We start from the raw sequence: 12,098 nt of genomic DNA on the forward strand, positions 1-12,098 counted from the left end.
TTTGGCAGCGCGTTTGACACGCTATTTTTACCCCTTATACAGTAAGGGGTAATAGCGCATTGAAAACACGCAGCCAACCCCCCCCCACCCCCCGAAACTAAAAGCGCCCGCAACATGCAAATGCATGTTGATGGTCTATTATTCATTCCCGTGCGATACGGAAAGCAAAATGTGCAGCGAAGACACACATTTTAATTTCGGCCGTCACCGGGAAAGTGTACAGAAAAGCAGAAAAAAAACTGCTTTTCTGTACACCCTCCGACTTAATATCATAGCGATATTAAGTCGGAGGCCCCCCCCAAAAAAAAAAAAAATTAAAAAAATTTTTTTTTTTAAATCTGCCCACGGCCTGGAAGACGGGCGCTCAATTTAGACGGCATCTATTTTTCGAACCCGAGGCTGTCAGCGGATTCGAGAACCGATACCGTTAAAATTGAGCGTCGGCTGTCCAAACCCGCTGCCCCTGCTTCTGTCAAAAAGGAGGCGCTAGGGACGCGCTAGTGTCCCTAGCGCCTCCTTTTACCACGGGCCCTCATATGTATGCAGGCAGATACTGAATCGCGTGCCCAGGACACTGGCCTGTGCGCGCGTCAGGAGAGCGGGCGCTCGCCGGCTCTCCCGCGCTTCTTTCTGTATTGGCCCGTAAGTTTGTACCTGAAACAATGGAGAGTAAAGTGCCTTTCCCAAGGTCACAAGGAGCGATGATGGGACTTGTACTCTGGCCCCCCCCAGTTCATAGCCTGCTACTCTAACCACTAAACTACTCCTCCACTCAAATAATCCAGTTCTTGTTGGATGCCCAGAGGTAATCTATTCCACAATGTAGCTGCCAAAACTGAAAAAGCTCTTGATCTATCAAACTCACTAACTCATTTTGTTAGATCAAGGACTGTTTCACTGTCTTTAGAGACCAAAACTGTATGTACTAGGACCATTCCGAAATCCCCCTGATATGGGTCCAACCTTTCACCCTCCATCAGATAAAGTGAAAGCTATTCTGTCATTTTTTCCTAAAACCTTTGCCAAAAATAAAATAGAAAGCCATGGGTCAATAATTATTACAGCATCTTCCATCCAAAGCCTTATTCTTCAAAATCAGAGTAATTACAGATTTACTTAAACATGTAGGCACCCTCCCCTCCAGCAGATACACATTAACTATCTGCAATATATGCTGCAACTATCTCAGGAAGTAACTTCAATTAAGCTCACAGGGCATGGATTCAAAATGCAGAAAGTTGCACTCACCTGCCCTAATAGATGTTTAAACAACAAATTGAAGCTATCTTGAATGAAGGGCAACTGAAGACTAGCTACTGAGGTTAAGGTTGCCCTTCTTTGATGAGCTTTAAACTGTGGCAGTAGGATGCTTTCCAGAATACATAACACAAAAGGAAACAGTCTGAAAGCTATGCAGATAAAGTCTGCTTTCTCACAGGTAGACCTCAAGTATTTTGCTCTTATGATAAGCTAAACAAGGAGATTTTCTGAAGGGTTTGGATTTTTCCAAATAAAACAAAGCTTGTCCACAGTCCGAGGTATGAAAATCTTCAGAGGGCAAGCCGGGTTAGTCTGGTATAGCAAAAATGACAAGAGGCGGGTGACACCTCGTTGACTAACCAGTTTATTGGGGGAATTAACTTTCGAAGACATTTGGTAAGATGCCACCCTCCTCTTGTCATTTTTGCTAGTCCAAGGTATGAAGAGTCTATTTAGCTTTGCTCTAATGAGGTTTTGGAAAGAAGGTTGGCAGCACAAATGATTAATTCAAATGGAATTAGGAAACTACTTTTAGTAAAAGCTTAGGGTGTGTTCTCAAGACTACTCTATTTTTACTCTTTAGATGGCAGCTCATTTTTCAAAGCTGGCAAACTAAAAGGATTATCCTCTTGTGATAAGGAGGAATAGATGTATTCTCTCCAGGATAGACTCTTGAGGAGGAGGGGTTAAATGTATTTCATATACGGTAATTGTGAATAAACTAATCACAGCTTCTGTATGAACAGGTGACATTCCAACTGAGCTTGCTGATAAGACAAAGAGGAGGTATCCAATTCAGGGACCAATACTAGAAGTGCAGCTAAAGAAAGCAATTGCTAGTGCCCAGTTTTTTTCTTTGGCACAAACAGCTGTGCAGTGATCATCGGCATGGATAGGTTTCTGGAAAATTTCTGCACAGATTTGAGGATTCGATGATGCTGACTTTTTCCTTTCCTTTTTTATGCTCCATGGAGGAGGATGAAGAGTTATACTATGGCAATTGGAAAATTCTGACCTTCTTTTCTTAGGTACTGGTCTTCCTGAGGTTTTCCATTTTTCGGGGGGAAAAAAAATCTGGTATTTTAATTTAAGCATTCTAAGAATGCACTTGGGGTGTCATTCTGCCAAAAGCACCATAATTTGATATATTGTGATCTGAGCCAACGCAATGTAAGCAAATGTTTTTGCTTACATTGTTAATAAAGTTTGAAAAGTGTTTTACGTGACCTGGAAATTTTCAATGACATGGTGTAGGAGTGGAGAGAAAAATACTCAAACTTTATTTATTTATTTTTTTTTAAAAGAAGGCTCAAAGAAAGAAAGAGAAAGAAAACTAAAAACAGTTGAACACGCGTAAATACACAAATGCAACAACAATAGAGCGCACAACATTCTTTTGCTTCAGTGGAGAAAAAAAAAAAAGACTGAGGTGGGTGGTGTGAAGATTTCTACTAGGTCTTTCTGAATAATAGAAGAGCACATTCTGTGTTGGTGCTGTGCAGTGACATCACCTACTTTGGTGGCTGGATTCATCCACCTTATCCACAGAGAAAGACAAAAATCTCTCTAATATAGTCCACGCAAATTTTTGCCATTTTAAATCAGTAACAATCAAAAAGCTCTCCCTCTAATGCCATATTCGCAAGAAATGGAAATGCTGCAGTGACTATATGAGCTCGAGTCCAAGTGTGGCCCTTGAGTTCCTCTTAAATTGACTGCAAACCCCACAATCCAAGGACATTTCGTTTCGTATTTTGACATATGGTGCACTATACAACAACGCAGCTTTCAAAAGATCCACACTCAAGTTCCCTTTGTACTACTCTGGCAAAGATTAACAGCAATTATTTTTTGGAGGTATTAAGCACGGTTTTCAAAGACACACAGGATCCCACACATTAAGGCTGATGAATTAGGTAATCACACATTCAATATGCATTTAAGAAGCAAAATCTGTGAGACCACTAGCTTTCTACAGCCTCAAAAAAGGAATTCCTGCCCCCCATGCAATAGCATGAGGGTGGTATTCACCCAGGCAGGTCAGGTGCTACAGTTAAGCTACAGGCAGACTGCATGGCCAACTGGGCCAGATTCTACCAATAAAGCTAAATGCTAAATCCTTGCTCTGCTATCACAAACAGGTCCATCCAGTTTGTCAAGGGAATGTAATTTATGTCATGGTACCTTAGGCAGAATCTGGTATGTCTTTACATAGAGCCAGTGTTAATTCAAATCAGTTACTTAAAATTACCATCTGGAGCCTCAGACAGAATAGAGAGACAAACTATTTTCATGAGGCTTGAGCCCCGTGTGCCTTCAGTAGACACCAATCAAACATGCTCAAGTGAATGTACACATTACCATAAAAGTTCCAAGGAGTTACATGTTCAGAAATAAACATCTCAGTTACTGAACTGGCCTGACACAAACACTAAGAACCATGTCTTGGCACTTCATGGGAGTATGCTGAATGTTTTGCTCAGACATGCACACATCCCATCAGACTACAGGAAACACAATGTTCCCCTGCCCCCGCATGATGTGGCAGTGTTACATTCATTACAAGATTTTTTTTTTTTAAACTAATTCCAGGGACTTAGTGAGAGGCCATGGTTTATTGTTTTCAATTTAAATTACTCACCTTTCTCTCAAAGACACTTAAGGTGAGGAACAGCAAATATATAAAAACATAGGACATCAGAAAGAGGCAACAGCAGCATTTTTTTTTTTACCTTCTAAATCATTATAAAAAGGCCTTTCTTATGACTGTGTGCATGTCCTCTCATACCACCTGCAGCAAACAGTTATCAGTCCAATTGTAATATGGATGAAGACAGCCACTTTGAGATGAATATCTTGGACAATTCTGCCAAGTGCAGCATTCCTTTAGTGTGCACCAGCAGAAGAATTTACTACACAAAGAGCCACATCACACCTGTGGCAAGGTGAGGCAGTACTATGCCTGTTAATGCCCATTTCTTAGAACAAATGTGTATAGATAATCAACTCTTACTTTGGACATCCTGACAATCAGACTAGTTGTAGCCATCAAGAACCAGATTTGCAGACCCCTGAAATAAGCATCAATCACTGTAGGAGCCTAAGATGTGGTTTTAGAAGGTTACAAATACCTATTTGTAGTTTAATGCTGAGCAAAGAATAATTGCCATGTTAGTCCACTTGGATATGTGGAATTAAGGGTCAAACAAGTTGTAGGCGATACCTTTTTATTGGACTAACTTAATACATTTGTGATAAACTTTCAAGATTTATACTCTTCCATCAAACCAGCCTCAAAAGCTGGTCACAGATATATCAAGTTAGTCTAATAAAAAAGGTAGCACCTATAACTTACTTCCACATAATTTAATGCTGATAATCCTGTATGTTGCCACTAAACAAAAGAAAAAAAAAAAGATCTCAACAGGAAAGGTTAAAGAACTGTAAAAAGCATAAAATACAAATAGTATGGCATCACAAACATTTAGGTTCAATATTTCAAGCACTAAACCAATCCATATCTCTTCGTTTGGGTGTACTAGTCTTCCTAATTTATGACTTTTTTTTTTTTTTAGATAACTATTTTGAGCAAACATTCAAGTGGGAAAATTACTTTCTAGTCAAAAGAAAATTTGAAATCAGAAAAGTAAAAAAAAACCAAAAACTTACCGGTAGATCTGTGAAAGCAATGCCTGCAATGAAGACAAATACACATATTAACACCCTAGCTATGAATCTTACAAAAAAATGTGTAAGAAAAAAAACAGAAGACTTTGAAGCAGTTTTTCTAAAACCTTTTGATCAGGGGTTCTGGACCAGATAAATGTAAAATTTTGCTGGTTAGATACTAGCAAATTTCTGTACACCTGACTGCAAAACTGCACACAAATCACTTGTCTGCTAGCAGAAACCCATTAACCCCACATCAAGTAGTCACATGGCATACCAGTATAAGCGCCCAGTAACAGCTATCAATGGCTAACATATGGGAATATATTCCTGCCAATGGAGTGCCTGGTGATTTTGTAGTATGACCTGTAGAACTATGAAAAGCAAGTTTGCTTATCGTAAAACTGTGTTCTCGGTAGACAGCAGGATGAATTAGCCAAAACACATGGGAGATGTCGTCTGACAGCACCAAACGGACCCTTCTCTCTCAGCTCATAGAGCATTTTGTTCTATTGAGCATGTGTAAGAATTCACATGTGGGTGTTGCCTCGTGAGCCCCTTAGTCAACTTTAGAGCTAAGTTTAGCTAGGTAGGTGACTACAGGGTGGGTATTAAGCATGGATAATTCATTCTGCTGTCTATGGAGAACACTGTTTACAGTAAACAAACTTGCTTTCTCCAGCAACAAGTAGGCTTGACATATTGTCTAGACCAGCGGTTCTTAACCAGTGTGTTGCGAAGCACCGGCAGGTGTGTCATGCACCTGCTGCTCTTCTCCCCCCCTTTCACTTCAGCAAGACTAACACTGCTGCTGTTCCTGCCCAGGCTATCAGCTCATTCAAGCCCCGAGGGGAATGGCAGCAGGGTTTTGTGGAAGCTGGCAACAGGAATGTGACCTTTTGTCTTCCGCCCCTGTGGCCTGGAAGAGGAAGTGATGTTTACCGGGCAGATTAAAATCTGATCTGTCTCCAACTGCTATCAGGAGTACACTATACCCATTGGTCCTGAGTCCATCTGCTACACGCTAGGAAATGAGGCATTATATAAAGAAAGTTGTGAATCGTAGTAAGCACTTTATACTGAATGCAGAAGAAACCGGTAGAAGTGTAAAAGGTGAAACGCAGAAGTTAAATGTTCCAGCAACTAAGATTAGATAGAATGCACGCTGCTGTATTTGAACTAATTGAAACGGATGTATTATACATTTGCTGGTAGGAGTGGTATCTGCCTAATAGGCAGCACAGAATTAAGTTTCATGACTACAAAGACTGTTCATTTAAATGGGTGGTGTTCATAATTGACCTTAGGTATATAGGCCATTCAACAAGATCAGTCAAAACAAGACTGAATGAACATAGAGATGTTTCTACCACTTGAAAAAACTAAAGCTTCCATAGTACAACATTGCATTGAAAAATTATTTTTCAGAACCATGATGGTTAGTTTAAGATCAAGTAATAGAGTTTAAACATGGGGGAAATAGGGAAGCCATACTTTAATCAATACGAGCAGTTTTGGATTTATATGCTTAATTCTATTCATCCTACAAGATTCACCTTGGAGATAGACTTCTATACCTTAATATAATGAATAGGACAATTCACTTGGTGGCTAAATTCCTTGCTTATTTATTTTTGAAGATACAGCTGTATAATTGGGTTCTGCTCTTTCTCAGAGATTGTCCGGATATGTGAGCAACGTATGCAGCTCTGATCGGCTTTAAGTTTTTTAAATAAAATGGAGGTTCCTTTAGACTGCAGGAATACATGGTAAGGAAACACCGGGAGATGCAGGAAGCAAATTCCAAAACAGGGACCTTGTCAAGGATGCAGTCATCATTCTGAGGAAACAAACGGAAGAGCATTCTCCTTAAACTAAGTTTGAATTATTATATATTTATTATAATATATTGTTCTTTAGCCAAGTCAAACTTGGTTTTTTTTAACTTGCAATTTATAGAAAAAAAACTGTTCTTGGTCCTATGATTATATTGAGGCATATACTTGCAATCAAAGCCACAAGGGATGGTGCACTGCCTGTGGTTTTGAAGGTCCTTCTATTCTAATAAGCAAAGTGTATGTAAATTGACGTTTCCATAAATAAAAGTTAATTACAAGAACAAATTATTTTTTGTAATTTTATAGATATATATTATTATTTTTTTTTTTTGTTATTGCAAGTACACAACATAAGAACTTAAGACTTGCCCTACTGGACAGACCAAGGGTCCATCAAGCCCAGTATCCTGTTTCCAACAGTGGCCAATCCAGGTCACAAGTACCTGGCAGGATCCCAAAGGGTAGGTAGATTCTAAGCTGTTTAATCCCAAAAATAAGCAGTGGATATCTGCATTCCATCTTAATAATCTTTATGGACCTTTCCTCCAGGAAATTGTCCAAACCTTTTTTTAAAATGCAATTACACTAATAGCTTTCACCACATCCTCTGGCAACCAATTCCAGAGCTTAATTATGCGTGAGTATATAAATATTATTAGTTTTTAAATGTATTACTTATAACTTCATTGTGCCCTCCCCGAGTCTCTGTACTTTTTGAAAGAGTGAACAACTGATTGTTTACGCATTACAGTCCACTCATTTTATAAACCTCTATCATATCTCCCCTCAGCTTTCTTTTCCAAATTGGGGGTCCTAATCTCTTAGTCTTTCCTGTTAAGGAATCATTCCATCCACTTTAACACTTTGGTTGCCCTTCTCTGTACCTTTTCTAGTTCTGCTACCGTATATCTTTTTTGATATGTGGTGACTAGAACTGCACACAATACTCAAGATGAGGTTGCACCATGGAGTGATACAGAGGCAATCATGATATTCTCTGTTTTATTCTCCATTCCTTTCTAATAATCCCTAGCATTCTGTTTTGATTTCTTGGCGGCTGCTGCACACTGAGCAGAAGATTTCAACGTATTATCAATGACGATGCCTAGATCCTTTTCCTGAATGGTGACTCCTAATGTGGAACCTTACATTTTGTAGCTATAATTTGGGTTATTCTTCCCTAAGTGCATCACTTTGCACTTGTCCACATTAAATTTCATTTGCCATTTGCATACCCAGTCTCCCAGTTTTGCTAGGTCCTTTTGCAATTTCTCACAATGTTCTTGTGATTTAACAACTTTGAATAATTTTGTATTATTGCCAAGTTTGATCACCTCACTTGGTCCCATTTCAAGGTCATTTATAAATATATTAAAGAGCAGTGGTCCCAGAAAAGATCCCTGGGGTACTCCACTATTCACCTTTCTCCATTGGGAAAATTTACCATTTAGCCCTACTCTTTTTTTTTTAAATCTTTTAACCATTTGGCAATCGACAATAGGACACTGCCCTCTAACCCATAACACTTTAATTTTCTAAGTTGTCTCCTGTGAGGGACTTTGTCAAATGCTTTGTCCCATGGGTTGGCCAGGCTCAGTAGTTTTTCAAGTAATTCTGTTCTTCCACTGACACACTGCCCAAACAGTCTGGCTTGCTGCTGTTTCCAGTTCAATTTTTATCTGCACATTTCTATATAACTTTATGGGTCTCTTTATTCTGTATTTGGTGAGGGTCTATCAATTGCTGCAACGAATGACCGAGGTGAGGTCTGCTGCTACCAGTAGTTCCTATCAGGGACCTTTTAGCAGTCTGGCTTGTTCTTGTTTCCCTAAAAAGAGGTGTACTGGTTGTTAATAAAGGCCCGGTCGGTTGCTATTGCAGATCTGTTACAGTTTGAATGCTGGCAGTTAGTGCTGTTTTGGTATGGGGCACTTACATATTGTAAGTCACTTACTCATGACTTTCTGAGGGCCAAGCCCACACAACATGCTTAACAATAGGCCCATTCCATATGGTTTCTAAGTGCCTTTTTTTGTTTTGTTGCAGGGTGTTATTACGCGGGTCGCAGGCAGCTGCGACCGCGTTTACTCACGTCCTGCTGCCCTCTCAGGACATGCTCACTGCAGGGGCCAGTCTCTGCCGCTGCATACCCCATGGTTCCTCGTGCGGTTGGGACTGTTGCAGCAGTCAAAAAGCAAACAGAATGTTAGGAATTATTAGGGAGGGAATGGTTAATAGACGGAAAATGTCATAATGCCTCTGTATAGGCCTCATGGTGAGACCGCACCTTGGATTGTGTGTACAATTCTGGTCGCCGCATCTCAAAAAAGATATAGTTGCGATGGAGAAGGGTACAGGAAGGGCAACCAAAATGATAAAGGGGATGGAACAGCTCCCCTATGAGGAAAGGCTGAATAGGTTAGGGCTGTCAGCTTGGAGAAGAGACGGCTGAGGGGGGGATATGATAGAGGTGTTTAAAATCATGAGAGGTCTAGACGGGTAGATGTGAATTGGTTATTTACGCTTCGAACTAATAGAAGGACTAGGGGGCATTCCATGAGTTAGCAGTAAGCACATTTAAGACTAATCTGAGAAAAATTCTTTTTCACTCAAGGCACAATTAAGCTCTGGAATTTGTTGCCAGGGGATGTGGTTAATGCAGTTAGTGTAGCTGGGTTCAAAAAAGGTTTGGATAAGTTCTGAAGGAGAAGTCATTAACTGCTATTAATCAAGTTTACTTAGGGAATAGCCACTGCTATTAATTGCATCAGTAGCATGGGTTCTTCTTAGTTGTTGGGTAATTGCCAGTGTTCTTGTGGCCTGGTTTTGGCCTCTGTTGAAACAGGATACTGGGCTTGATGGACCCTTGGTCTGACCCAGCATGGCAATTTCTTAGGTTTCTTATGTTCTTACCTCCCTTGCTACGCAGCTCCACCCCTCGGGGTTGCCTCTACAGTATACCTCCTGCACATCCTGTCTCGCGCTTCCCGCTCCTCGGGTCTGCCTAGCGCAGGTCTCTGTGCAGGTACTGATCTCCAGTCTGCCAGCTTACTATGGGGGTCCCTCCTTGCTGTGTCTCTTACCCCGCTCCTCGGGACCTCCTCACAGTTTCACCCAGAGCTCCTCGCTGTGCCTGACCTTGCCTCCCGACGGTGTAGACAGACCTGTGGGGTTCCTCCCCACAGGTGGCAATAACTCTCACCTTGGGCCAATGGTCCACAAACCATTACACAGGGTTTTCTGATTGACACCTCAGCAGCACATAGAAATATAATACACAGATTTTTATTTCAGAAGACTGTACTCAGTTGTTTTTCATGTAAAAATCTATTTTAATACATATATTTTTAATTGTATGTGAAGAGTTATGAGAGGGAAGGGAGGGCACAAGGCTTTAAGGTTTACCTAGGGTGACTAATACCTTGACATCAGCCCTGATCATTATGATATGGAGGGAAATACACCAGCAAATCCTCTATTTATCCTACCATAGAAAGACCATTTATGGAAGACTTTACAATTGTGATTTTTTTTGGTCTCTCGCTTTCATATATTTCCACTAAACAGAGAAGGGTCTGCACACTGTCTCTTACAATGGGGGTACTAGAAGTCTCTGTGCAAAGTACGAAAGCAGGAGAGAAGCGCTCAACTCTGATAGGGACCAACATCCTGAGAAGCTATTTATTTTGATGCAGAAAAAGATTAAGCATAAGATTGGAGCCATGAGCTTCCTTCCTGGCCTGGTGGCAGAAACAGAACTACATGGAGGTGATGCTAATTCCCTGCCAACCAACTGCACTGGGGCCAAGAAACCATTAGGAACCTGGCTAACCTGTAAGACAACATTTAGAGAGCATTTATACATATCTCCAATCTTCAAGGTCCATCCCCCTAGCCAGTGCATTAAATCTCTCAATCCTCGAAATAGCAACATGTCCATTATTTATTTTTATTCCTCTTCAGGTCTTTCTCTCAGGCCCTCTTGCTTTTCTTCCACTCAGCTTAGTGTGTTTTATTTTAAATATTTTTGTATTGTCTCAAAGAAAAATTGGTGTGCAGGGTTTTGCATTCTTCAGCTGCATGTGTGTTGCATTTATACTTTGCAATAGGAAAGGAAATGTCAATCTGTATGCCGTTTCCCAATTAAGTTGGTTAATAATTTTTTTTTAGTTTTCTATTTTTTATATATATCTATCTATATCTATATCTATCCGCATCAGCAAGCCTGTCGGCGTGTACTTTCTTATGATATTTCAAACGAAAGCCGCCCGGACTTCTAATCATTTGCGGCAGTCCTTGATATTCTTTTGTTATATAGTTATTACTAAAGCTTTTCATTAAATCATTAATAAATTCACAAATGTGCAGTAATCTATTCCAACAAAAGAATATCAAGGACTGCCGCAAATGATTAGAAGTCCGGGCGGCTTTCGTTTGAAATATCATAAGAAAGTACACGCCGACAGGCTTGCTGATGCGGCTAGATATAGATATATATATATAAAAAATAAAAAAATAGAAAACTAAAAAAAATTATTAACCAACTTAATTGGGAAACGGCATACAGATTGACATTTCCTTTCCTATTGCTGATTTGGTTTTTGTTGGAAATTATTTACGTTCTTTTTTGAGTCACATTTATACTTTGCACATATCAGCATTGCTCTCAGCTGAGGAGCAGCACAGCTGCCCCCAGATTTACTTGCATTTAAAACATCTCAATTAGACTGGAAGTATAAGCCTTTAAAAGACAAATTCAAATCAGAAAAGAAAAAAGGGCTTTTAAGGATTTTAATTATTAAGAAGTAGCCCTGCTACTTTAATACTATTGAAGCATTTTAAGCATGCGTGCAACCTGAACAAGTAATTTTTCTAAGGACCTTTCAACGGCAGAGAGAACACTACGCAGTGTGTGCCACTCTAGATCATCATTTTTACCCCTCTTGCTCTACACACCAAACCTTTCTGTTGTGAATCATGTTAACTGGCAAGAATGTCTCTGTGTTCTGAACCTTCAGGGATGGAAGACATTATCTCCAGATACCAAGGCTATAAGGTTCGGGGGGGGGGGGGGGGGGGGGGGGGGGGGTGTTGGATGCGCGTTTTCGGACCCTTACTGAATAAGGGGTAACGCTAGTGCGTCGAAAACACGTGTCCAATCGAGGAGCGCACTGTACTATATCGGCCCGAATGTCTGCTAGTATCTTTTTACAATACATTTGGGCCATTCTATACCAGATGGTAATTTCTCTAACTGGAAAAGTTAAAGATGTGTATTTATTCTCAGAGTTTCTCCACTCAAACTCAGGACCCTTTCTGAGTACTGGATAT

The 12,098-nt window shown here is 40.2% G+C and overlaps 1 protein-coding gene across 1 annotated transcript in view; it reads right to left on the minus strand.

Moving 5' to 3' along the window:
* RANBP9 (RAN binding protein 9) overlaps window positions 1-12,098 on the minus strand; it is a 177,713-nt gene that overhangs the window by 66,734 nt on the left and 98,881 nt on the right. The window contains 1 exon segment of the mRNA XM_029590684.1: window positions 4,930-4,952. Coding sequence (XP_029446544.1) covers window positions 4,930-4,952 — 23 coding nt within the window.

The sequence above is a fragment of the Rhinatrema bivittatum genome, chromosome 2 (assembly GCF_901001135.1).
Source record: "Rhinatrema bivittatum chromosome 2, aRhiBiv1.1, whole genome shotgun sequence".
Lineage (NCBI taxonomy): Eukaryota > Metazoa > Chordata > Amphibia > Gymnophiona > Rhinatrematidae > Rhinatrema > Rhinatrema bivittatum.